The following is a 26,835-nucleotide window of genomic DNA, read 5'->3' as shown; positions in this document are numbered from 1 at the left end:
TGATGGAGGGAAGAAGGAATGAGAGGGGGAGGAAGAAAGGGAGGAAGGGTGAAGGACAGGAGACAAGGAGAGGGAGGGAGGGAGGAAGAGAGGAAAGGAGGGAGGGAGAGAGGGAGGGAAGGAGGGAGGGAGGGAGAGAGGAAGGGAGGGAAGGAGGGAGAGAGGAAAGGAGGGAGGGAGGGAGGGAGGGAGGGAAGGAGCGAACAGTCTCTCCCAGCCTTGGCAGGCTGGCTGTCCCGGGGCACCCGGCACTCGGCAAGCTGTCTACAACTCTGCCTGAGACCTCACCTCTGCTTGCAGTGAGCCTAGAGACTGGCTAGAGGCAAAACACTTTCTTGGGGTCTTTTCTGAGCATGATTCAGTGCCGGCCTTGGATGTGGCTTTCAAAACTCTCCTGTCAACACACGCACTTCTGAAGGCCCCGATTTTCCAAAGAATCCTGTCTCCAGCTCCTTCTAGCGGGCACTCAACACTCTCTTCACTGTGTCAGCTATCACCTATCGCCCCCCAGCCACTGCTGCTGACACAGGCTTCCGAAATGCCGACTGTTTTTTTGGCTCTTCTGCCCTGAGTGACATCCAATCAGAGGAAGAGAGACAACCGTCTTGACTCGGTCCTTCAAGTGGCCCTGCCAGGCTGGACAGACACAATTCTCGCAAGTGCGTGCCGCTCCACTACCTTCAGAGCCACGGCCTGGAGTCCCAAACTGAGAATGTGGGCTGCTCTCACTGAGGCAAGTGCTCGCCCCTTCACTGCTTCTACGCTCAGGAGGGCAGGCAGGTCTGCCGACTGATGGTTCACAGATATCACCATGCCATTTAGTTTTGAATGATACAATTAATACACGGAAACAAATCTCTACTCATTCCAAATATCACAATGAAAACAATTTAAAAACTAAGCCGGGACCTATACTATATTCCAAAAAAGACACATCAAAGGTACACCTAATTTACCTGGCCACTCTGGGGATTCCTTTTTTCCAAAACTTCACCTCTTCTCTACAACACACCTTTCCTCCACCATGCCATTACTTCATACATCAAAACTCTTCACTAGTTAACCGTTCAATTTAATCGCAAGAGTATAGTCTTTTCAAAAATGGCACTGGGACAACTGGATACTCACACACAAAGGAATGTGGCCCCATGTCATACACCCACACAAACTACAGAATGAAAACGGATCACACATCTGAGCGTCAGAGCTAAAAGCATAAAACCCCTGGAAGAAGATATAGAAGTAAACCTTTGCAACCCTGGGTTGACAAACTGTTCCTTAGATACATCACGACGGCACAAGCAATAAAAGAAAACACAGACGAGCAGCACTTCATCAACATGAAAACTGTCGTGCGTCAGAAGACACCAAGAAAAAGAAAACACAAGCCACCGAACGAGACAAAATATGTCCAAATCACAGAATGACAAGAGACTTAAATCCAGAATATATAGAGTTCTCCCAAGTCAATAAATGCAAAAAAAAGAACCCAGTTCCAACAGTAAGCAAAGAATCTGAAAAAACACGTCTCCAAAGGAGACATACAAACGCCCAATAAGCAGATGAAAAGACGCTCAACGTCATGAGTCACCAGAGAAACACAAGTCAAAACCACAACGAGCTACCACTTCACGCCCAACAGGACGGCTGCAACAAAAAGACAGAGGCTAACAGGTGCCGGCGAAGACGCAGAGAGACTGGACCACTCACACGCTGCTGGTGACAAAGCAAACCAGCAGCTGGTTTGGCCAACTGGCAAGGCCGATCAGAAGAGTAGTCTGCAGTTTCTCAAAAACGTGGTTACCATATAATCCAGCAATTTCACTCGTGGTTGGTATGCTCACAGAAGAAGTAACATCACGTTTGTACAGAAAAACCGCACGCAGACATTTGCAGCAGCATTCTTTATAGTCGCCTGAAGTGGAAACAACGCAAATGTCCACCCACTACTGAATGGGAAGCAAACACGGCATGCCACAGAGAGGAGGAGCCCTGGGCAACGAAAAGAAAAAGAGCGCTGCCAGGCGCCACGCCAGCGATGAACTGATGACCCGTGACCACAGGACGCCGGGGAAAGAGGCCTGTGACACCAGCCCACACGCTACAGGCTTCCGGACACCTGCTCCTCGGGGGCAAACCCATGGAGACAGAAAGCAGGCCGGGGGACGGACCCGGGGCTGGAGGAGGGGCAGGAGGGACAAGAATGGGATGACGGCTAACATATTCAGAGTTTCTTTCTAGAACGTCAAGACCGTTCCAAAAGTAGACGGCAGTGATGCTTCCACAACTCTGTGAACAGACCCAAGCCACCGAACCGCACACTTTCAACGGATAAACTTTACGTTACACGAGATCTGTCCAAATAAGCTATACAAATATTTTTTTGGAGAATTATTTCAAATAAATAATTCAACGTACAAATGTCCCCACGTAATCAGAAGGTACAAACTCCACTCTAAACCTCATCTTTGAAACAGGCTTTGAAGTTATTATGAATACGTGTTTAGTTTTTCGGTGCCTTCCTTCATTGTCCCTCATTGATGCGATCACTGTCTTGGTGTCACTGTCACTTTTTGACAGGCGTAATGCCCACCCACAAATACTTTCCCCACACTCTTCCCAATACATCGCTGCTTTTCCACTGAGACTGAGAGACCAAATAAACAAACTCTTTAAAAACATAAATTAAGCAAGGGTTAAAAGCCCTGAACGAAGTTAAGGAGAAATGGGCATAAAGTAGTCCCACTTTGGATCATGACATGAACTGTAGGTGCTCCGAGACCTTGCACTTAAACAGTTTAAGGCCCTGATACTAATTGTCTAACCCTACGACTGTGTTGAAAATCTGACACAAACAGAGACATAAAATTATGTCCTGCACCAGCTGGGTTTCACACGTGTCTACGTGCACACCCCTCATACACAAACCGTGACAGAGCGCACCACACGACCAGTTCTCTGTGCGCGTGTGCACATGTGTGTTTAAGTGTGTACATGTTTATACTCATACACACACATCCCAGCATCTGGAGAATGAATAAAAAATCTACCTTGAATTTGTAGGCATTACGTTATCGTAAGAAAATTAATTAGATACCATATGTATTGCATAATACTATTTTCGGTAACAGAATTATGACGTTTTCTTTCATTTATGTTAACTCTGACGTGATGGCTACATTAAGCAAATGATAAACTAAATCAAAAGTGTCTTGCTGACCTCTTACTGTGAGCTTGCTGTAGAGCTGTGAATTTACTTCCTTGTCTCGCTGAAAACGCCGAAATTCATCAATTGCTTCCCTCATGATGGTAACAGCCAAAACGAATCCCTATGAGACAAAATAAAATCAGATATTTGAGAAAACTGGATTATAAATAACAAAACAGTAACAAAAAGTTTTACTCCCCACCCCCCCACCCGCCAATTTGTTACTTTTAAAACATAAATGAAAACAAAGACAAAAAGGAACAATGAAACACCACTAAAAATATATAATATATAAGATTTACGATTCTATCAGCCAAAAAATTTTTTTAAATTCGTATCATAGCTTGTACTTCAAGCCAAACATCAGAAAGGACTTAGTAACCTAAAAATAAGGAAACCAACAATCTTCAAAAACCCCATGAATTATATTCAGAACATGCAAGCATTCAAGTTCAAATTAACAAAGACTGACACCAAAATCACACATTTCCTATACTTCTCTTTCTGGTAGAATGAAATGCGTAGCAACAGGAAGCTATCCCAGCACGACAAGTTTCTCCCCATGGCAGCGTCTACAGACACACGTGGGGCACAGGCACAGCCACCACGCTTTTTTTTCTTCACTTTTTTAAAAAATATTTTTATTTATCTTTTTTATTTTGGGGGGGGAGGGAGAGAGAGAAAGACAGCATGAGCAGGGGAGGGGCAGAAAGAGGGAGAGAGAGAGGATCCCAAGAAGACTCCACACTACCAGCGCAGGGCCCGATGTGGGGCTCGAACCCACAAACCATGAGATCCCGACCTGAGCCGAAATCAAGAGTCGGACGTTCAACCGACTGAGCCACCCAGGCGCCCCTACTTCCTCACTTTTTAAGTAAAAACCTGGACCGATTAACTTGATGTTATCTAAATAAAACTTTCTTCAAAGTGTATTTATTTATTTTGAGAGAAATAGAGAGCACGGGAGTGGGGGAGGTGCAGAGAGAGAGGGAGAAGCCCAAGCAGGCTCCGTGCCGTCAGCGCAGAGCCCAACGTGGGGCTCGAACTCACAAACTGTGAGGTCATGACGCGAGCCGAAGTCAAGAGCCAGATGCTTAACCAACTGAGCCACCCAGGCGCCCCTACAGAATACCTATGTACTTGGAATCTATTGTGAAATCTATTACACCGCTAACGTGGCTGGAGTCATTTTCAAAGGCTACTTGGGTGTTTTCTGACACATTACACGGCTACTCTTCAAGTCAACCTCTCTCGGACCACACTGTCCAGTAGGCTTCGTTTGACTGATGAGCATCCCCCCGTCTACTGTGAAAATGGCCAAGGCAAGGCCGGGCAACTCCACTTAGGGGACAGCAACCTGTTATCCCAGGGCTGTTTTTGTGTCGCCGACAGGCTACAGCACGTGGGCCCCTGGAACCCATGGTCCTTGTGTTTACTGAAACACGGCCGTCCCCGGCGCATTCAGAGTTGTGCCACCATCAACACCATCTGACTTTCATCACCCCAAAGAGAAAGCTCACCCCCCTTTCCCATCTCCCCTGCTCCCAGCCCCCTGCAACCATAGTGCCTCTTCCGGGTGACACGGTACGGCTGGCATTTTCACAAGCTGCCAAACTGCTTTCCCAAGTGCTTGTACCACTTGACATGAGCTTTCTGGCCATATACACGTTCTCTTGGGATAAACGTTATTCAGATCCTACGCCCACTTTTTACCTGTGTCATTCGTCTTTTCACGCGAAGTTGTAAGAGCTCTTCATGTGATTCTGGATATAAATACCTTGTTAGAGATATGATTTACAAGCGTGAGGTTACACTTTCCAGGTTGTATTGTTTCACTTTCTTGATAGCGTCCTCTGATGCACTCAAGTTTTTAATTTTCATGATGTCCAATTTAAATGGTTTCTTTGGTCACCTGGGCTTTTAGCGTCCAAGATCCCAAAACTCCACCTCTGTTTTCTTCCAGGAGTCTTACTGGGTTCAGCTCTTCCAGTTAAGTCCGTAACCCATTCTCGGTTACATTCTGTGTGTGACAGGAGGCAGGGTCCAAATTCATTCTTTGGCTCTGTCTCCACTGACCTGTCTTAGCACCCTTGCCAAAAATCAAGTTGTCCTAAGCGTCAAGGTTTGTTTCTGGACTCGGCGTGTATCCCGTGATCTATCCTTCAGCTGGTACCACACCTTCTTGATGACTATAGCTTCAAAGTAAGTTTGGAATGGGAGGCAGGAGTCCTCCAATACTGATCTACTTTCTAGGACGCACTGGCTACTCTGCGTCTCTTGTATTTCCATATGAATTTTAGGATCGGTTTGTCAATTTCTGCCAAAAAAGCTACGTGGGATTCCCACAGGGATTGTACCGAATCTACAGATCAATTCGGAGAGTGCTATCATTACAATAATATCAAGTCTTTCAATTCTTGAACATGGGATGACTTCTATCTATTTAGATCTTTAATTTTTTCAAAAACGTTTTAAGTTTTCAGTATGAAATCTTGCATTTTAGCTAAATCTATTTCTCCTTTCTGATGCTTTTATAAATGAAATTACTACACTAATTTCATTTTCAGGTGGTCACTGCTAGTACAGAAAAATATAAGTGCTTTTTGTGTATCTATCTTATACCCCGTAGCCTCACTAACTCATTTACCAGCCCCAGCAAGTCTGTGTGTGTACTCCCCAGACTTGCCTACACACCAGGTCATGCCACTTGTCAACAGAGACAGCTTTTCTCTTTCTTTTCCATCTAAATGTCTTTTAGCACATAGAAGACAAAAAAAAAATATGAAAATCCAAAACAGGAAATACCAAAAATACTTTAAAAAAATTTAGTGTTATCAAAAGCCTTAAAATTTATACACACTTTAACCAAACAGTTCCACGTCTAGAAAGTTATCCTAAAAAACAAAAACAAAAAAAAAACCAAGGATCCCGGCATCAAATATAAGAAACTGGAAATAACCTAAATGTCCACAAATAAGAAATTCCTGGTACACTCGTACGATGAAATACCGTATTTCCTTAACTCAAAGATGCCGTTAGTCTCGGGTGAGAAGACAATACCACTTTAAATACACAAATTCTAAGTCACAACTCATTGTCAGTAACGTGAAAAACACGCATCTACCCATCCGGGAAAGACAGTTCCGTGAGCCATTCTCACATAGAGAGCATTTACTATTAGGACTCACGTTCACCACGTAGAATTCCGTAAAACTGTGTTTGTGACTGACCCATCCCGAGAGGTAAGAGGAGAATGGTTGTCAAGCACGTTACTTACACACTGAAGACGGTACCGTTAAAGGAGAGGGTCAATCAGGCGAGCGCATGGCCATCACCTGGAAGGTGTTCTGCTCAAGCCCCACCTGAAGAGGGTGCCTTCACCTCTCCTCTGTGAGGCGCAGGTCCCAGATGTGTGTATGTCATCTAAACTGTGCAGGTGGATCTAACTTTCACCCTGTAACCCTATGGCTTAAAGACAGCAAAAGTGAATTCTCCATTCATCAAGGAACTTTAAGCCACAAAACGTAAGAGTTCCCAGTGCTTCCAGGAACTCGATAAGTGAAAGTAGGCTTCTACTTCAAAGCAGTAACATTAGAGAAGATGCGACAGAGGGTCGGGTCCCAACTTGTAAAACAGGAGGTGAGCGCTCTTGGGAGGAAACAGAGCCCCGAAGACCGCTGGTGCACACGAGCAGCTCGCAGCCACGCTCCAAACCTAAGGTTTCCCCGAACACGTAACAGATGTGGAGGCCACTCCCGTGCCACCACGTCCGTCTCCGGCTTATCTATCCTGAGAAAAACCCCAAAAGCCAGCCTCAGAACATAAAGCAGATTCCAAGAAAGGCACAGCTGAGGCCAGGGTTTCCTTTACAGGCACGGGAGTCTACGACCCACGGACCTCCACCTGCAGAGTTTACATCCACTGAGTCTTAACTGGGTCACTGCAGACTGACGGCCTACAGAAGATGTGGGTAAGTAAGTCTTCCCACAGGAGGGGCCGGGCCTTCCCGCGACCTCAGCACCGACCACGTCCGAGACCGAAGCTACGGTACCGCTACTGGAAAACCCAGACTGGACGCAAGGGGGTGACAGTACTTCAGTGACACGACAGTATTTGAGGTCAGCCTGTTAATCAGAACGGATGACGGGAATGTCTCACGTGGCCGGTCCACAGGCCATGACTAAATCTCGTTTCATAAGGTGGACTTCTTTTTTCCTACTTCGCCAGACGACCCAGGAGTCACGTAAAGTAACTGCCAAAATAATATGCATTTTTATCAAAAGACAAAAAATTCTATTGCTATAATACCAGTTTAAACTTGAGGGATTCTTATATACCAGAAGCTTTTTATTTTAAGTTTATTTACTTTGAGGGACAGAGAGAGAGCGCGAGCACGAGCAGGGGAGGGGCAGAGAGAGGGGGAGAGAGAGAATCCCAAGCAGGCTCCACACCGTCAGCACAGAGCCTGACGTGGGGCTCGAATCCATGAACCGTGAGATCATGACCTGAGCAGAAGTCAGAAGCTTAGCTGACTGAGCCACCCAGGAGTCCCCAGAAACTATTTTATGGGGTTTTTAAAATTTTTTTGAATGTTCATTTATTTTTGACAGAGAGAGAGCACGAGTAGGGGAAGGACAGAGAGAGGGAGACACAGAATCCAAAGCAGGCTCCAGGCTCCGAGCTGTCAGCCCAGAGCCCGACGCGGGGCTCGAACCCACGAACCATAAGACCGTGACCTGAGCCGAAGTCGGACGCGTAGCCGACTGAGCCCCCAGGCGCCCAAATTTTTCTATGTTTCTTGAATGAGTCAACTTTTAAATGCCACCAAAACCTAATGAGCAATAATTCAGACAGGGAAACTGAGGCACAAGGAGTGCAAGTACTTCTGCGAGAGTGGCTGTCCCTGGGCAGCATGCGATAGGAGTCCCAGTGAGTGATGTCCTCTCTCCTTTCCGTACTCCACCCACACCAGCGAAGCACAGAGACACTCAGGAAAGGAGTGGACAGAGGGAAGGACTGGAGAATCATACTGAAAGTCAGAGTCTCTTGCAAACGCCCTGGTCACCCTGGAAGTTACGTGTTAACGAACTTCCAGGACCACATCTTATATGGAAAAGGTAGCATCACCAACCCAGACTTCCTCTAAGAATCGTCTGCATGGGCAGGTCTATCCCACCCCATTCATTCCGACAGAAGCACCGCGATCCGTTTTGGTACTCTGGTTACACTAGCTGTCCCTCAAAGAGCTGTTCCCAAGGCTGAATGATACGAAAGGTAACCCTCATTCCGACACAAGAATGTAATAATGAAATCAATTATTTGACTCTTCTGTCATATGGCAAGATATAACAGAAAGGAGATCAGAGCTGAAGTAAACAATACCGCCAGGAATAACTGACAAAAACGATTACGAAGCTATCAGTGTTTTCAGAAACACCCTTTAGCTGGAGAACAGAAGGAAGGAATCAGAAGTTGCCTGCTGCGGGAGACTGAAGATTTTATAACCACCGGCCGGATGACGGGTTTACGCTGGATTGGCGGGTTTCTGTCAGGGAGGAATCTGGAGATGCCGAGCCCTTTTTCTGAGCAAGAAACCTCAGAAGGTTCTGCCTTACAGAACCTCACAAGGCAAGCAGAGAAAAGGCAGTGCGACGTGAGTGCGTACGAAGGCCACGCGCCAGGGCAGGCCCCCCAGGACGGGGTGGACGGGCGGCTCGAGAAACAGGAGGAACTCAGGAGCTGTGAGAATCCTGCTGCAGAATACTTCCTTTACTTTAAAACAAAACAAAAAACAGTATGTGGTCTGGATACAGATTTAGTGTAAATTTGCCGCGACTAATAAAAAAGATCTTCTCTGTGTGGTATCTGAATTTTCAGTTTCCAAAAAACGTTTCAGAGGGGAGCTTGGATCAAAGAACCAGTCTACCTAAGCCTGCTTCTGGGATTTGAAGGCGAGCCTGATGCACACATCAACTTTTTAAGACCTTTGCTAAATCAGAGGTTAAAACGTGCACGACAAGCACAAGCACAGACTCACAAGTCCTTACTGATCACACGACCAGAGGCACCAACCGTGGCTGCCACCGGGGCAGGGAAGGGCAGGGCGCGGATTCCTAAGCAGGCCAGCTGGAGGTCCACCGGGGCGTGGGGACAGGGGCGCGGGGAACGGCCGGCAAGTCCCGAGGAAGCATGAAGCGCAACTCAAACGGGAGAAGAGGGCTTTTCACTTTTCCGCGGGGCCCCTGAGCCTCTGCTCAGCGTCCCTTCTAGGAGTACTGAGCCAGGTGCCTACCGGGGCACTTCTCTGTGCACGGCGAAGTGAATTCCCACACGCCAAGTGCTTCAAACACCTGCGGCTGACAGGACAGGTCAGGTTGGCGGACGTAAACTTCACACGGACAGAGGAAGGGGCGGCTCTGGCCGACACAGCCAATTCTGCGCACACTGAAAAGCAAGTCCTCGTTAGGAATCCACCTGCAACGAACATTCTCCTTGGTTACGAGCCACTTAAGTCACAGCCATGAGGAAAAGACACAAAAGCAAAACAAACGAACGCTCTGTACGTCAGAGTTTTAAGAGGGTCCCGTGTCCTCAGACAATCAGCACTAATGGACACTTCAGGCCGAGCTGGCGGTGACACTGGAGGGGTGAGAGCACCCTGCGAAGCCACGGGTAGGAAGAGGGGCCAAAAATAAACACCCTGAGATCATAAGTACACTTGATCTACGCTTTCACTGGAAAATGGGAAAACTAAGCAGGGCTTAGGCAATGAGACTCCCAGGACGCACAGGGAACAACGTACAATCAGACCGATCGTCACAGCCGAGTCTGTTAACTGTGAAAAATCAGAAAGAAACTGAAAGTCTCCTTCCCTGGGAAGATGCACAAATCGACTGTGTATATATTCAACGGAACACTTCCGAGAAGCGAAGAGTACGTGAACTAGACCTGTACGTGTCAGGGATCCGTTTTATAAAACAATGTTAAGTCAAAACGCATGTTGCAAAAGGGTACACGGACTAAGGTAATCTTTATGCAAACTTTTCAGAGCATGCAAACAATACGATTTCAGGGAGACAAACATAAGTAGTACAATTACTGGGAGACGCTTAACAACTGAATCTCAAATGCAAACAGAAGTTGCCTGCAGGGGAAGGAAGGTGAGCAGGGGGAAAAGAAGAGAAAGGCCCCCTCCGTCGCCTCTCCACAGCCACCTGGCTTGAACACCAACTCTGAGCACTGAGGGCTGAGCTTCGGTGTCGCCCGTGTGCTACGCGACACCCACACAGTCACGGGGCTCCCTCTCCCGCTCAGGATCAAGTGCGAGCACCCTGACTTCCCTTACAAGCACCGTCCCACGTCCCCACGCTCCAGCGGCACCCCCAGCATCCTGGCCCGAGAGTTTCCGCAACCGTGGCTCCCCGGGCCTGCGCCTCTCTCTTCCCTGACCAGTGCGTGGCCCGGGCTCTCAGAAATCCAGATGTCATCCCAATGCCACCCCTCACAGGGGCCTAACTTAGATAATCCCGGCATCTTCCAACCCCACTGATTTCCTGAGTGCACCGTACTGACTCCGTGATCGTTCTGTACTACAAACACCATTACTGTCTCTGCTCAAACCTGCGCTCCTCTGAAGTCTGTGTGGGTGCACAGGAGGAGGGGCTGACTCCAGCGACCCTGCCAACGAGACTTCTGTCCCCTCTGCCAGTCGCCCTGGCGCATCTGAGACCGGCTGTGAGAGGCGGCAGAACTGCGCAGCCCGGAGAAATGAACTCCAGAGCACGCCGCTCACGTCCCGGCTCCGAGAGGAGCACTTCGGCAGGTAAGTGAGCACTGCGCTGGCTCCTTCCCTAAAGGAGGAGTTTCACTACGTTGTCTTGACTGGATTATGCTGACAATCTGCCCAAAAGGGAGCAGTCCAAAGGAAGCAGTCCATTTTTCTAGGTGCAAGGAAGAAAGAAGGCATTCGTATTGTCTACATAAGCTGAAAACTGATGAAAATTATCAGCAAACAGCATCAAACTATCCCAGCGGCATTATGGTGGAAATGGAAGTATTCGATGAGAAGTATCATTTGCCTTTCCAAAACTTTTATGCACTGAGGGGTCAAGCAGAAGTGGTCCGGACTTCACTGAGATACTTCAGCCAAAAGTAAGAACCGCCCATCTGTCAGGATAAGAGGGTCGCTGAGCAGATTACACCCTGGTTCCAGAAAGTGCCATCAGCACAGGGGAGAGACCGACCCGTTATCGCAGCCTCAGTACAGAACGCGCCATGGAAACCACCCCACCCCCCCCCCGCCCCCCACCAGCAGGGGTGCCTAGCGGCCTCTCCAGACGACACCCGGAGCAGTGCACCACCCGGACACTCCTGCAGGGCTGCCTGGCACACATGTGACCGAGCTCTGTAAAATCTTTCACGGAAGTTCACAGATACACGGCAACAATATCACGTTTCTTAAAATCTGATCAGTTTCTCTCTCAATCATCTCCACTCTTAAAACCATATTCTAAATAATCATTTAACTTAATTTCAAAAATCTTTTCTTTTACCAGAGGAGCCCAGTAGGTGTAGAGATAGCCTATTTTCAATGCTGGTACAAACTGCGAGCAGGATACTACCAGAAAATAGAGATTCAAGAAAAACTTGAATTGTTCATACAAAACCTAAAAAGGAAAAAGAAAAAATTAACACAGTCTCTCCAAGGAAAATCTTTAATACTTCAATCAAATAATTAAATCGGCACAATATCTAACTACATCTCCATCAAACATTGAGAATATGCCCTGAGTTACAGTAAATTTCTTAATTTTGGCACTGGCTTTCCAATAACCAAATCACATACAAAGCGAGGTAAGGTTACCTCAAAATTATATCTAAAATAAATTGAAAAAAAGACAATTAGAACTTTCAACTATGTTAAAAGCATCCTCTAAAAGTTTTGATTTTCCAGTTTTCCACACTGACCTACATATAAATATCTTTGTACGTACAGCAAAGCAAATGAGATAGCAAGTCCTTTCCAGTGTTGGTGGTCGATCAATATATATTTATATACACACAAATGTGTATCTTGATAACTCAGAAAATCTTACAATGGGAAAGTCGTGTTAACCTTGTATTTATGCAATGGTAAAAAATAAAACACGACAGCCACGTTTCTGAACACGAACGTCAGGGCAGTTTCACAAAAGCTAAGTGAACAGGCAGAGAGTGCACACAACGTGACTTCACAAAACCGCCTCCGCCTCCTGTAAATATCTGCTTCTCGCAGACGGTAAGAGACGATGACATATAAAAGAATGTGAATTCCAAAGCAATTTTGGAGACAGATGCCTACGTATTTTTTACAGACTCTTAGCAGTGAACCTGCAACAAGAGCTTCAAATATAAAATAAATATCATTCAACAAAATGTTAGGAAGGCAAATCCTGCAACTTTCTGTTTTTGTTTTTTAATTGAAATAGAGTTGTCTTTAAGGAAGAAAACCCAAGATCCGGTATATTACTACACTTCTATTTACAAATTCTCAAACTATTAAATTGAAATTGAAAACGAAAATGGAAGAAACCTCGTGTTTACAGACGAGAATAACTCAAACAGCAGTTGTAACCGCAATTAAACTTCCATCCTTGCAACTTGCAGTCAAAATCTCCTTGGATACCATTTTTTATGCAACTCGAAGGTAGGAAAATTTCAACCAGAGCAGAGCAGTGGGTTAAGTACTTACTGTTGACTTAAAGAGTCCGGAACCACGGTTTCACGTAATGAAGTTTTCTACATCGACACACAGTTGCTTGTGCAACTAAAGCATCGGCTGCATTGATAACATGTTTATATTCATAATCATATTCAATTGCTGTCTAAAAATGTTTTCAGTCATTTCATAAATTAATCTCAGCAGGAGAGAAAGCTCTTTTTCCTCAGTGATTTCTTTAAAATCTCTGTTAGCATAAATTATATCTATTAGCAATTCAAAAATTGCCATTTGGTGCTAAAAATGGCATTGAATTCCTACTGTGCAATTACCAAATGTTTCTAAAATACTACGTTTTAGATGAAAAGCCTAATTTAAGAGACAATCTAAGGAAAAAAATTCACACGGTAATACTTGCGCAGACAACCCATCAACAGGTATTTTCAGGACACAGCCAATCTTGGCAGGCTGTGTGGATTTACTCTGGTCAAAATTAAGCTGCACTGTTGGCTTTAAGCCACTGTAATCAATACTTTCTTGTCTACTGAATGAACTTTGTGACCTTTAGGAAAATGTGCAATGCTTAGCCAATCCGCGAGTATTTAATAATTTAAAATTAAAAAGAAAGCAGCAGCTTCAATCAATGCAGATGAGAGTATTTATCTGCCTGAAAGACAGTTTACATTTTATATCCTGACAAAAGAGCAGTCTTTCAATTACGGAGCCAACGGTTTTGTGTGTTTTAATAAAGAGCAAATTAGATATCAAGCATTCACCAACTATTAGATGGATGGGGAAGGGTGGTGGGAGGTAATCAATGCCCAACATAAAATCGGCATGATTATTTACATAAAAACATGAAAAATAAGACAGCTCTTATTTCACAAAACCAAGAGACTTTCTTGCAAAATAGCATAAAGCTAATAACTAGAACATGTCAAAAACTTTGATCTAGAAACATAATCAGTAGTAGCTGCCTTTTGCCTGTAGAAAGATGAATAAATTCGTCTATTAAAATAGGAAATGATGCACAGAAATCAAAAATTATCCAATCATTCTAAATACGTACAGACTGAGTTTGTACGTATTTAAGACAAAAATATCACCAGCAATAAAAAAAAAATTAATCAAATATTTAAACCTCAATATTTATACTCAGCATAATACCTATTTAAGATAACGAATAATACAATAATACATGGCCTGAAATTCATAATGTTTGAAGTAGAAAATCCATCTATAAATGCTTACAGAGATTCTGTTACGGAGTCCTGTCTGTGTAAGCACTTATGTTACTCTCATTTGGAGGCTCCTACGCAGGCTTTACACTTGGCATTCAGCTTCACTTCCAAACAAAACTTACAGCTCTTTTCTGATAATTTAATTCAGGCCTACTTGGTTATTTCTACAGTAGCATAAATATTTTTATCTAAGGCTGAAGTCCAACTATAAACTTTCTCTTTTCTTAATTTTTTTTTTTTTAATGTTTATTTTTGAGACAGAGAGAGACAGAGCATGAACAGGAGAGGGTCAGAGAGAGAGGGAGACACAGAATCCAAAACAGGCTCCAGGCTCCGAGCTGTCAGCACAGAGCCCGACGCGGGGCTCGAACTCACGGACCGCGAGATCATGACCTGAGCCGAAGTCGGCCGCTTAACCGACTGAGCCACCCAGGCGCCCCAAACTATAAACTTTCTTAAGTTGAACTCTATGCGGTACCCGTAAAAGTGTGCATGAATTATTTAACAATCATCTGAAACGTGAATGGTTCAAAAACAAAGGGACACTGATTTGGACGGGACACGATTAAAAGGGGGGAAAAACAGTGAAAACAAAAGCAGCTGGCAATGTCTCATATAAAAGCCCAGTTTTCAGAATGTAACAGCCTTACCCCGGGTATAAAGGTAAATATATTGTATTTCTGGTTTTTGATAGAGTTTCGGGGATGCTTCTCTTCACACTTTTCAGGACATCCGAGCCACACTGTGCGAGCTTTTAGTTCTCTCTTTCTTTGACAAATATTTACCAGCCAATCACAGCAACTGTATGAAAAAAAGAGACACATTATGAATGCTCTATTCCAAGTCTTTAAACTAATCGTACACATTTAGAGCCAATACGGATTGTTTCTGTGTATATGCACCAGACACTGACAGCGTATCTAAAGCTAATCTGTAGGGTTGTCTTAAAGTAAGTTTTATGGATATGAAGGTGTGACATAAAACACTGAGAGAAACTCATATGAGCAAGTATATGACGACTTTTAGAATCTCAAGGAAACTACCTTCCCTGTTTAGACCAAACAGGGTCGAAACAAAACATAAAACAAAAAACAAAAACAGAAAACCACACTGACATTCTGAAGTAGTCAATGCTTTACTACGCTGAGAAAAAGACAGTCTGTTGTTCATAATTCTCAACACACCGCTCAGGAATTTGATGATAGAGGTCCTCAGACATCAATTCATCCCAAATGTGACCTGCCCTCTCTTCTTTGAGGGGACCACTTTTTTCCTTTCTAAAAAGGCGACTTTTCTAGTAGCATTAATACAAAGTTAAGACTTACGGCTCAATTCAGTATTTAGAAAGGGTACTGATGCTCTGTGGGATGTTCTAGTGACAGTGACAGCTCCACTGCATTGTCATGCAGCCATGCTCATCTGTGCAGTAAACATGTTAGATCTGTCCTTGCTCTAACAGCACCAGGGCTCCAGGAGCACAAATACTTCTACTCCCTGGACGTCCAAACCACCATTTTTGGATAGAGAGAATAAAGTTTTCTCAAAATACTTAAGAAAATGATGAAAAGGCATCAGAGCCATCTCAACTGAGCGTAACATAATCATGAATTTAAAATCTGATCTAGGGGCGCCTGGGTGGCGCAGTCGGTTAAGCGTCCGACTTCAGCCAGGTCACGATCTCGCGGTCCGCGAGTTCGAGCCCCGCGTCGGGCTCTGGGCTGATGGCTCAGAGCCTGGAGCCTGTTTCCGATTCTGTGTCTCCCTCTCTCTCTCTGACCCTCCCCCGTTCATGCTCTGTCTCTCTCTGTCCCAAAAATAAATAAATGTTGAAAAAAAAAAAAATTAAAAAAAAAAATAAATAAATAAAATCTGATCTAATTCAGATCCCCACAACGCTGAGGAAGCCTGGGAACAGTCTTCCAGGTACGCTCCAGGCTGGACAGGCAGGCCGGCAGCAGAAGGCGCAAATGCCGAACTCCCCTCGGTGACAGAGTAAGCTCAAAAGGTCACAGTAATTTTGCGTGACGATGACAGTCTTCTAGGCGTCATTACAAAATGAGGCTGATGCGTCTGGACTTGTACCTTGAAGTCACCGCCTAACTTCCACGGTGGGGCACTAGCCGACACGACCCTCCGGAAATCGCCTGCCTTGCAAGTGATCAAAACGCAGACACGGCGCTTCACGTCCCAGCCGGGGAGCATCCCATGTGAGCGTACAGATGTGTGCAGGCGTCTCTACGGACGGTCCGCCTACTTGCCAGCTGTGCCCAGAAGATCTTCGGTCTGGAAGGGCAGGGCTTTGCCCTCGGAAGCCCCCTGGCCTTCGGTCGTGGGCACCCGGCCACAGCACCGGGAGCACTGTCACTGTGAGTGAGCTCTCCCACGATGGGAATGCATGCGGCGGGTCAGCTCTGACACACCCCCAGCGACCCTCCTGCTTCAACTTTTAAGAACAGACAGCATCTTCACATATCAAGTATACTTTTAAGTCCCCGACTGCTATAAATCAGGATGTTATTAAAGTGATTTAAGGCTGTCTAAGTATTCCCATGTTTACTGCTTTCTTTGGGGGGGGGGGTGGGAGAGTAACGGATCATCAAGTAGCTTTAGTAAAATGTTAGGGATTTGTGATCTGTTCAGGCGTGAATGAAACAAAAATTAAATAAGACTTCAAATAAAATATAATAAGCATCAAACTCCCATTTCTCACCTTGCTGCTGCTTCTACTGTGTGGCCTGGACACCCTCCCAAGGACTCTTCTCCTCTGGCACCATCCACCTTGCCACGCCCCTGCCACCCGCCCCTCCCCCGTCAGGACCCCAGACACCCCGGAGGTCAGGGGGCTCCCTCCCGGCAGCAGCTCAAAATTGCCAGCCTCTTATCTACCGCATACAGCCGGTACTCCTGGTGCACAAAAGCCACGCAGTTATGGTACACGAGACCCACGTTACACGAGCCGGGAGGGACTCTTCCCCAAACTCCGGGTTCAATCGGTCTGACACCCGCAACTACCTTCCGGAGATGTCAGACCCCCACGTCTCCCCCAGGAGGAAACTGGGGGCCAGAAAAGTAAGCAATTTCTCCAAGACGAAACAACTCGTTGCTGGCAGAGCTACGTGGCTTCCCGAGTCACACTCAGAATGCCTCCAATCTTAGAAAGTTGCATCTGACACAGAAGCGCACGTTACTGGGAGCACCCGGGTGGCTCCGTCGGCTGGGCGTCCGACTTCGGCTCAGGTCACGATCTCACGGTCTGTGGGTTCGAGCCCCGCGTCGGGCTCTGGGCTGATGGCTCAGAGGCTGGAGCCGGCTTCGGATTCAGTGTCTCCCCTCTCTTTGCCCCTCCCCCACCCACTCTCTGTCTCTCAATAATAAATATTAAAAAAAAAAGCTTTTTAAAAAGAAGTGCACAGGGGCGCCTGGGTGGCTCAGTCGGTTAAGCGGCCGACTTCGGCTCAGGTCATGATCTCGTGGTCTGTGAGTTCTAGCCCCACGTCGGGCTCTGTGCTGACAGCTTGGAGCTCAGAGACTGGAGCCTGCTTCAGATTCTGTGTCTCCCTCTCTCTGACCCTCCCCTGTTCATGCTCTGTCTCTCCCTGTCTCAAAAATAAATAAACGCTGGGGCGCCTGGATGGCTCAGTCGGGTAAGCGGCCGACTTCGGCTCAGGTCATAATCTCGCGGTCTATGACTTCGAGCCCCGCGTCGGGCTCTGGGCTGACAGCTCAGAGCCTGGAGCCTGCTTCATATTCTGGGTCTCCCTCTCTCTTTCTCTGCCCTCTCCTGCTCATGCTGTCTCTGTCTCTCAAAAATAAACAAACACTAAGAAAAATTTTAAAAATAAATAAATAAACGTTAAAAAAAAAAATTTAAAAAGAAGTCCACGTTACCGTACTGCCCAATATAGCATCCACTGGCCACGTGACTTTTTTTTTTAAGTTTAGTCGAGAGAGAGAGAGAACAAAAGAGAAAGAGTGCAAGCGTGAGTGGGGGAGGGCCGGAGAAGAGAGAATCCCAAACAGGCGGCATGATGTCAGCATGGAGCCCAACGGGGGGCTCAGTCTCACAAACCGCGAGACCACGGCCAGAGCCGCCATCGAGAGTGGGACGCTAAACTGACTGAGCCACCCAGACTATTCATTCGGCATGTAACTATCTCAGTATGAATCAAAATTCAGTGAAATAAAAAGTCCAGTTCCTCAGTTACATTAGCCACATTTCAAGGGCTCAACAGCCACCTTGGCCAGCGGCTACCATACCGGACATCGCAGATCTAGAACATTCCCATCGTCACAGGGAGGGTTAGCGGACAGGGCTGGTCCACAGGGAGCACGGTGCAGACACAGCTGCAGCAGACAGGATACAAGCTTCCTATGTGTGCGCTTCCTTTAGCACTTCAATTCGGAGCGAAAATCCTCCAGCAAAGTATTCAAACAGGAATTTTTGTTCTGAAACACCTACTTACCTAATGTGTGTGACAGCTTAACGTACACGAGTCGGGCAAATCTACCGTGATATTGAGAACAAGAAAAATTGAGCGTTTGAAAAATGTATGTAAAATTTAGAAAATGTGGGTTTTACAAAGTTTACGCTGGTATCAGCATATTCTTATACAGACAAAAGGCTCCATAAATGTAAAACCACTTTGAGCATCACATGCACACTGCAGACAACAGCTAAAATAAAAACGTCGACATCAACACCACTGCGTGTAGCACCTGAACCTAACAACCCAGTGAGTTCCAAAGCCTTATACTCTATAAACTCTAAATTAAATACCAAGGGCTAAAAACACGTATACTCAACAGTTTATTAATTTTTCCCTATAGCCCTGTATAGGAAAAAAAAAAAAAAAAAGATTCCTAGACTTCCAAGATGTAACGATTATTTGAAACACTTGGCTACTGGTAACTATCAACAAAAGTATTATTACTAAGTATTTCCTTATACAAATACAAAAGAAAGTAGTAGACAGGGAGCCACAATCCAATCACATGCTATTTCACAGAATTAAATGAATGCAGAGCCTTGAGGGTTTAAGAGCCTGGGGTCCCACCAGAATTGCCACTGGCGACGCAGGCAGAAACTAGGAGCAGGAGGGGAAGACGGGTGCCTTGAGTGCATAAGCCCCCAAGATGAGGAACCCAGAAAGTATACTTAAGCCTCATGGAGCTGTAGAGGTAAGCAGGAAAATAAAACGAGGGGCAGTTTCTGAGGAAGATGGATTTGTGAATACTGATAACAAGAGGGCGAATGAAACGGAGGTCCTTGGGAGGAAACACCCAGGAGCTAGCTTCACCTGGTAACACTTCTTTGGAAGTGGAATATTTTCTAAGTGAGCAATTGCTCAGGAGACACTGCCCATTTATACATAAATCACCTTACATGGTCAAGTCAAGTAAGACTAAATCCAAGAGTGAATACGGCGGAGCAGCATGGACACCCTCAGCTTGTCTTGTCCCTGAAACGCAGCCAGATCAGCACCAAGCCATTCTGCACACCTAGGAAACTGATCTGAGGATTAACACAACAATCCGTATACCCTGAGCCACAGAACTCGGCAGGTACGCCGTGCGGAGACGTGAACTGGTGGAGAAAAAAGCCCCAGAGGGTAGGGAGCTGTTTCCGTGGAGAGAGGACAGAGAAAGAGAAAGGGGGAGAGTGAGGCACATCAAGATCGTGCAAGAAAAGCACTCCCCCCAAAAGCAGCTGGAGAGAAAGAGTGAAAACACTCGCAGGGAACTGAACAAGGAATCTGTTCCCCAAAACCACTGACGAGAAGAAAGGAGAGGGTTTCAGTACCACCAGGATTCTACAAACAGTGGAACACAGTCTGAAGTTCTGGAGCCCAGTGCCCGGCGGTGCTCTGGTGAGGAAGCGGGGCGGAGCCCCAGGAGCAGGCAGCGGGGTCTGAGAGGTCCGTGTGCCACACGGGGAGAAGCAGTTCCGCTGCTTGGCGTGCATTTGGTAGAGGCCATAAAGCCTCCCCACGGGCAAAGGTCCCAGGGGATCCCAGAGAGCAGCCACGTTTGCTGGTATTGGGACAAAGATGCCAGAGTGTGGCAAAACCTGGTGCCAGCTGTGTGTTGTGACTGGCCATAACCTCCGAACCTCCGCTGCTGTGCAACGGCATGAACATTTTCTGGGCCGAGCCAGGACCGGCCATTGCTCAGTGAGACCCTCCCCCAGAGAGCTGGTGTGGGTCCAAGCCACAGGGGTCTCTGAAGTCTACAGGGTACCCTATCTGTGTAGAGATGGGGAGTGGATGGAGGCCTGAGACAACGGAGAGGTGCCTGATCACCAGTCGGTGAAAGAGCGAAGTTCCTGTGCCAGAGACTAGGCAACCGGGTGAAACCATTTCCATCTCTCATGTGCACGCACGTGTGCCACAATGATCCACCTCAGTAAGCTACGCAGCGCCACCTACTGGACAATACAGCCGTTACACCAAGCCCTGCCCAACTGTGCCCTCCAAGTACACCATCCAGAAGACCAGCACAAGTCCCTCCACCTGCTTAATGTACGGACTATAGCGGGCTTCACTGTTCAGTTCTAAGGGAAACTGGATGTAACTTCACTGCAGTTTCATTCTGTTTTCTGGCTCATGTATTTGTTCGTTTGCTTGCTTTGTTTTTGCTTACATTGTTTTCTTTTTTTCGTTTTTCTTCCTCATTCTTGCATACAGAAAGAAAAATTTATTTTTATTATTTTTTATTTTTTACTTTACAAATTTTTTATTCTATTTCATTTAATTCTATTTTACTATATAATTTTTTAATTTTTTTCTTACCTTTTTTTCTTTCCTTTTCTATTCTATCAAGTTTCCTTCAACAAGCAGATGAAAACACACCTAGCATCAAGCTTCATTTGATTTTTTGCTTTGTTTTTAATTTTTTAATTTTTATATTTTACTTTTTCTTTTCCTCCAAGATGACAAAATGAAGAACAAAAGAAAGAAGAGAAAGACATGACAGCCGAGGCTTAATCAACACAAATATAAGGAAGATGTCTGACCTAGAATTTAGAACCATGATAATAAGAATACTAGCTGGGGTTGAAAAAAGTCTAGAACCCCTTTCTGCGGAGATGAAAGAATTAAATCTAGTCAGCATGAAATTAAAAATGCTATAACCGAGATGCAATCTCAAATGGATGCGATGACGGAAAAGATGGACGAAGCAGAGCAGCAAATCAGCAATTAAGACAATAAAACTATGGAGAATAATGAAGAAGGAAAATGGAGGGAAATAAAGGCAAAATATCACGATTTGAGACTTAGAGAACTCAGTAACTTATTAAAAAGGAGTAACATCCGAATGATAGGAGTCCCAGAAGAGAGAGAAAAGGGAGGAGAAGGTTTACATGAGCAAATTATAGCAGGAAACTATCCTAATCCGGGGAAGGACACAGGCATCAAAATCCAAGAAGCACAGAGAACTCCGATTAGATTTACCAAAAACCAACAATCACCAAGGCAGATAACAGTCAAATTCACAAAATACACAGAGAAAGAATTATGAAAGCAGCAAGGGGAAAAAAAAACTTTTTAACCTATAAGGGAACACAGTTCAGGCTCACAGCAGACCTAGCCACAGAAACCTGACAGGCAGAAAGAAGTGGCAGGATATATTCAACATGCTGAATTGGAAAAATATGCAGCCAAGAATTCTTTATCCAGCAAGGCTCTCATTCAAAATAGAAGGAGATATAAAGAGTTTCCCACACAAACAAAAACTAAAGGAGTCTGTGACCACTAAACCAGCCCCGCAAGAAATTCTAAGGGGGACCCTTTGAGTGGAGAAAAGAAAAAACAAAACAAAAATTAGACCAAAATCAACAAAGACTGGAAAGGACCAGAGAATATCACCAGAGACATGAACTCAAAAGGCAACCCAATGGCACCAAATTCGTATCTTTCAATAGTCACTCTAAATGTCAATGGACTAAATGCTCCAATCAAGAGACATAGGCTCTATACAAGACCCATCTACAGGCTACTTACAAGAGACTCATTTTAACCTAAAGACACCTTCACATTGAAAGTAAGTGGATGGAGAACCATCTATCATGCTAACGGTTGTCAAAAGCCGGTGTAGCCATACTTATATCAGACAAACTAGATTTTAAAATAAAGACTGTAACAAGAGATGAAGAAGGGCATTATAACATAATTAAGGGGTCTATCCACCAAGATCTCACTGCTGTAAATATTTATGTCCCCAACATGGAGCCACCCAAATATATAAATCAATTAATCACAAACATAAAGAAACTCACTGATAATAATACCCTAAGAGTAGGGGACTTCAACACCCCCTTACAATAATGGACAGATCATCGAAACATAAAATTAACAAGGAAGCAATGGCTAAGAATGACACACTGGACCAGATGGACTTAACAAATATATTCAGAACATTTCATCCTAAATCAGAAGAATACACATTCTTCCAAGTGCACATGGAACATTCTCCAGAATTCATCACATACTGGGTCACAAATCAGCCCTCAACAAGTACAGAAAGACCGAGATCATATCCTGCATGTTTTCAGACCACACTGCTATGAAACTCAAAATCAACCACAAGAAAAACTGTGAAAAGACCAGGAATACTTGGAAATTAAGCAATACTCTACTAAAGAATGAATGGGTTAACCGAGAAATTAAAGAGAAAATTAAAAAGGACGTGGAAGCTAATGAAAATGAAAACACAACCCAAAACCTCTGGGATGCAGCAGAGGTGGTCCTAAGTGAGAAGTATATAGCAATCCAGGCCTTCCTAAAGAAGGAAGAAAAGTCTCAAATACACAACCTAACCTTACACCTAAAAGAGCTGGAAAAGAACAGCAAATAAAGCCCAAAACTAGCAGAAGAAGGGAAATAATAAAGATTAGAGCAGAAATCAATGATATCGAAATCAGAGAAACAGTTGACCAGATCAATGAAACCAGGAGCTTGTTCCTTGAAAGAATTAACAAAATTGATAAACCCCTAGCTAGATTAATCAAAAAGAAAAAACAAAGGATCCAAATGAAATACTTTCGTTTCACAAATGAAAGAGCAGAGATCACAACCAATGCTGCAAAATACATACAATAGTAAGAAAATATTATGAGCAATTATATGTCAACAAACTGGGCAACCTGGAAGAAATGGTCAAATTCCTAAAGATAGAATCTACCAAAACTGAAACAGGAAGAAACAAAAAATTTGAACAGACCCATAACCAGTAAAGAAATTGAATCAGCAATCAAAAATCTCCCAACAAATAAGAATCCAGGGCCAGATGGCTTTCCAGGAGAATTCTACCAAACATTTAAAGAAGAATTAACACCTATTCTTTTGGAGCTGTTGCAAAAAATAGAAATGGAAGGAAAACTTCCAAACTCATTCTACAAGGCCAACATTACCTTGATTCCAAAGCCAGACAAAGACCCCACTAAAAAGGAGAACTAGAGACCAATTTCCTCATGAACATGGATACAAAAATTCTCACCAAGATACTAGCCAAACAGATCCAACAATGCATTAAAAGAATTATTCACCACAATCAAGTGGGATTTATTCCTGGGATGCAGGGCTGGTTCAATATCCACAAATCAATGTGACATATCACATTAACAAAAGAAAGGACAAGACCCACGAGATCCTCTCAATAGATGCCGAAAAAGCATTTGACAAAATACAGCATCCTTTATTGATAAAAATCCCCAAGAAAGTAGGGATAGAAGGATCGTACCTCAAGATCATAAAGGCCATATATGAAAAACCCACCGCTAATATCATCCTCAATGGGGAAAAACTGAAAGCTTTCCCCCTAAGGTCAAGAACACAACAGGGATGTCCACTCTTACCACTGTTATTCAACATAGTATTGAAAAGTACTAGCCTCAGCAATCAGACAACACAAAGAAATAACAGGGATCCAAATCGTCAAGGAGGAAATCAAACATTCACTCTTTGCAGAAGACATGATACTCTACGTGGAAAACCCAAAGACTCCACCAAAAAACTGATAACACTGATATGTGAAATAAGCAAAGTTGCAGGATATAAAATCAAGGCACCAAAATCGGTTGCATTTCTATACACCAATAACGAAGCAACAGAAAGAGAAATGAAGGAATTGATCCCATTTACAATTGCACCAAAAACCATAAAATACCTCGGAATAAACCTAACTAAAGAGGTGAAAAATCTATAGACTGAAAACTATAGAAAGCTTAGGAAAGAAACTGAAGACACAAAAAAATGGAAAACCTTCCACGCTCATAGACTGAAAGAACAAATATGGTTAATATATAGCTCCCGAGGCTCCCACAGCCACACGGCCACTACCAAGTTTGCAACGGTTCAGGCTCTCTCACTGACAGAAACTCGTAACACTATGCTGGATGCAATACAAATGCATCACTATTGATTCTCCTTTGTTGGTTATTATCTCTCTACCAAAGCCAGGACCGATTTTCCCATGTTTTCAATCCTCATCTGGATCCCAGTCATCTCCTCACCCAAATGACGCCATGTTCCCAACTAAGGACAAGACAAAAGTCATCCCGGGGGTGCCTGGATGGCTCAGTCGGTCAAGTGCCTGATTCATGATTTCCGCTCAGGTCATGATCTCACGGTTCATGAAATCAAGCCCTACATCGGGCTCTGGTGTTGAGTGTGGAGGCTGCTTAGGATTCCCTCTCTCCTTCTGTCCCTCCCAAGCTTGCACGCACACTCTGAATTTTTTTAATTAAAAAAAAAAAAAAAAAAAAAGTCACCTTCTCTACCACTTCTCCACTCTTCCAGTGCTACGCTTCCCCCCCCGCCCCCCCGCCTAAGAGAATGGATTCTAGTCTTCCTTCCCAGAACTGTCCTTCTCCCCAAGGTGTCCCTTTCCTTTATTTTTCATAGACCTATGCCACATGTCCTGTGACGTGTTCAGAAACACCATCCTTCCATGTGGCTTCTTCTATGACAATGACAGGACTCTCAAATCTGTATCTCTAGATCCTGTTTCTGAATCTGACACAAATGTTTGTATTACACCCACCCAACACAAGAGAGATTTAAAAAACAATTGTTTTAATGTTCATTCATTTTTGAGAGAGAGACAGAACACAAGTGGGGGAGGGGCAGAGAGAGAGACACACACAGAATCAGAAGCAGGCTCCAGGCTCTGAGCTGTCAGCTGACGCTGGGCTCAAACTCACAGACCTCGAGATCATGACCTAAGGCAAGTCAGACGCTTGACCGACTGAGCCACCTAGGCGCCCCCCAAAGAGAGATTTTAAATAAGAAAACTATCAATAGTTTTAGATGAGTAATCTATTTTAAACAAACAAACAAACAAACCCATAGCTCACATCATACTTAGTGGTGAAATATGGAAAGCTTTCTCCCAAAGGCTGGGAACAAGAGGCAACAAGGGGGGTCATCTGGGTGGCTCAGTTGGTTGAACATCTAACTCTTGATTATGGCTCAGGTCATGATCCCAGGGTCATAGGACTGAACCCTCATCAGACTCCCCATTGGGCATGGAGCCTGCCTGGGGTTCCTTCTCTCTCCCTCTGCCTCTCTCCTGCTTGCACTCTCTTGCTCTCTGCCTAAAAAAAATTAAAATTAAAATTAAAAAAAGTAGCAAAAAGGTATACCCACCACTGCTGTTTCACATAATAGTGTATGTTCCAGACAGACCCATATGCAAAAAAAGAAAATAAAAGGCATACAGGCTTAAAGGAAGAAATAAAACTGTCTCTATTTGCAGATGACATAACTGTTCATGTAGAAAATTACAAAAAAACACTCTTAGCACTAACAGTAAGTTCAGCAAGGTTGCAAGATAAAAGACAAACACAAAATTCAACTCTAGTTCTGCACACCAGCAATGAACATATGGAAACCAAAATTTAAAATACCATGCCATGGGGCACATGGGTGGCTCAGTCAGTTAAGCATCCACTTCGGCTCAGGTCATGATATCGAGGTTTGTGGGTTTGAGCCCTGCATCAGGCTCTGTGTTGATAGCTCAGCGCCTGGAGTCTGCTTTGGATTCTGTGTCTCCCTCTCTCTCTGCCCCTCCCTGCCCCCAAAATAAACAAACATAAAAATATAAAATAATTAATTAATTAGAATAAAATAAAATGCCATGTCAGTTACAAACACGAAAGGAAGGGAGGAAGGAAGGAAGGGAGGAAGGGAGGAAGGGAGGAAGGAAGGAAGACTGACTGACTTAGGAATAAACCTAACATGTATAAGACCTGGGTTCTGAAACTATAAAATGCTGATGAAAAATATCAAAGTTCTAAATAAACGGAGAGAAGTAAATTGTGATCTAGAAGATTCAACATAGTAAAGATGTCAATTTCCCCAAGTTAATATACAGGTTAAACATAATCCCTTATCAAAATTCCTGGAAGGACTTTATAGATTGGAAAAGATTATCTAAAATGTCTATGGAAAGGGACAGGAACCAGAATAGCTAAAAGAATCTGGAAAAAGAAGAACAAAATACAAGGAATCAACTGGCCTCTTTTTAAGACCTAGATGAAGAGAGAGCACTCCAGACTGAGGGGCACTAGCAGGGCAAACAGATAGACAGTACAGATAACAAAAGCGAGCAGACAGCCCCGCTCACGGACAGCCAACAGACTGGTGACACCAGTACAAGAGCCATTCAGGAAGGAAGGATGTTCTTTCCAA

General features: G+C 44.6%; 1 protein-coding gene across 14 annotated transcripts in view; it reads right to left on the bottom strand.

Moving 5' to 3' along the window:
* ATP9B (ATPase phospholipid transporting 9B) overlaps window positions 1–26,835 on the bottom strand; it is a 250,770-nt gene that overhangs the window by 197,164 nt on the left and 26,771 nt on the right. For 11 of the 14 annotated variants that reach the window (XM_086683267.1, XM_086683271.1, XM_086683265.1 and 8 more), the window contains 3 exons: window positions 14,797–14,947; window positions 11,761–11,874; window positions 3,221–3,329 (listed from right to left, as the gene is read on the bottom strand). In XM_086683267.1, coding sequence (XP_086539393.1) covers window positions 3,221–3,329; window positions 11,761–11,874; window positions 14,797–14,947 — 374 coding nt within the window. Of the gene's footprint in view, window positions 1–3,220; window positions 3,330–11,760; window positions 11,875–12,938; window positions 13,144–14,796; window positions 14,948–26,835 lie in introns of those variants that run through there. The other 3 variants (XM_086683273.1, XM_086683272.1, XM_086683278.1) reach the window with 2 other exon arrangements.

This window comes from Puma concolor, chromosome D3 (assembly GCF_028749965.1).
Source record: "Puma concolor isolate L17-30 chromosome D3, mPumCon1.1.hap2, whole genome shotgun sequence".
NCBI classification, from domain to species: Eukaryota; Metazoa; Chordata; class Mammalia; order Carnivora; family Felidae; genus Puma; species Puma concolor.
Note: the sequence above shows the minus strand (reverse complement) of the source record. Positions and strands in the feature narration are given on the sequence as shown.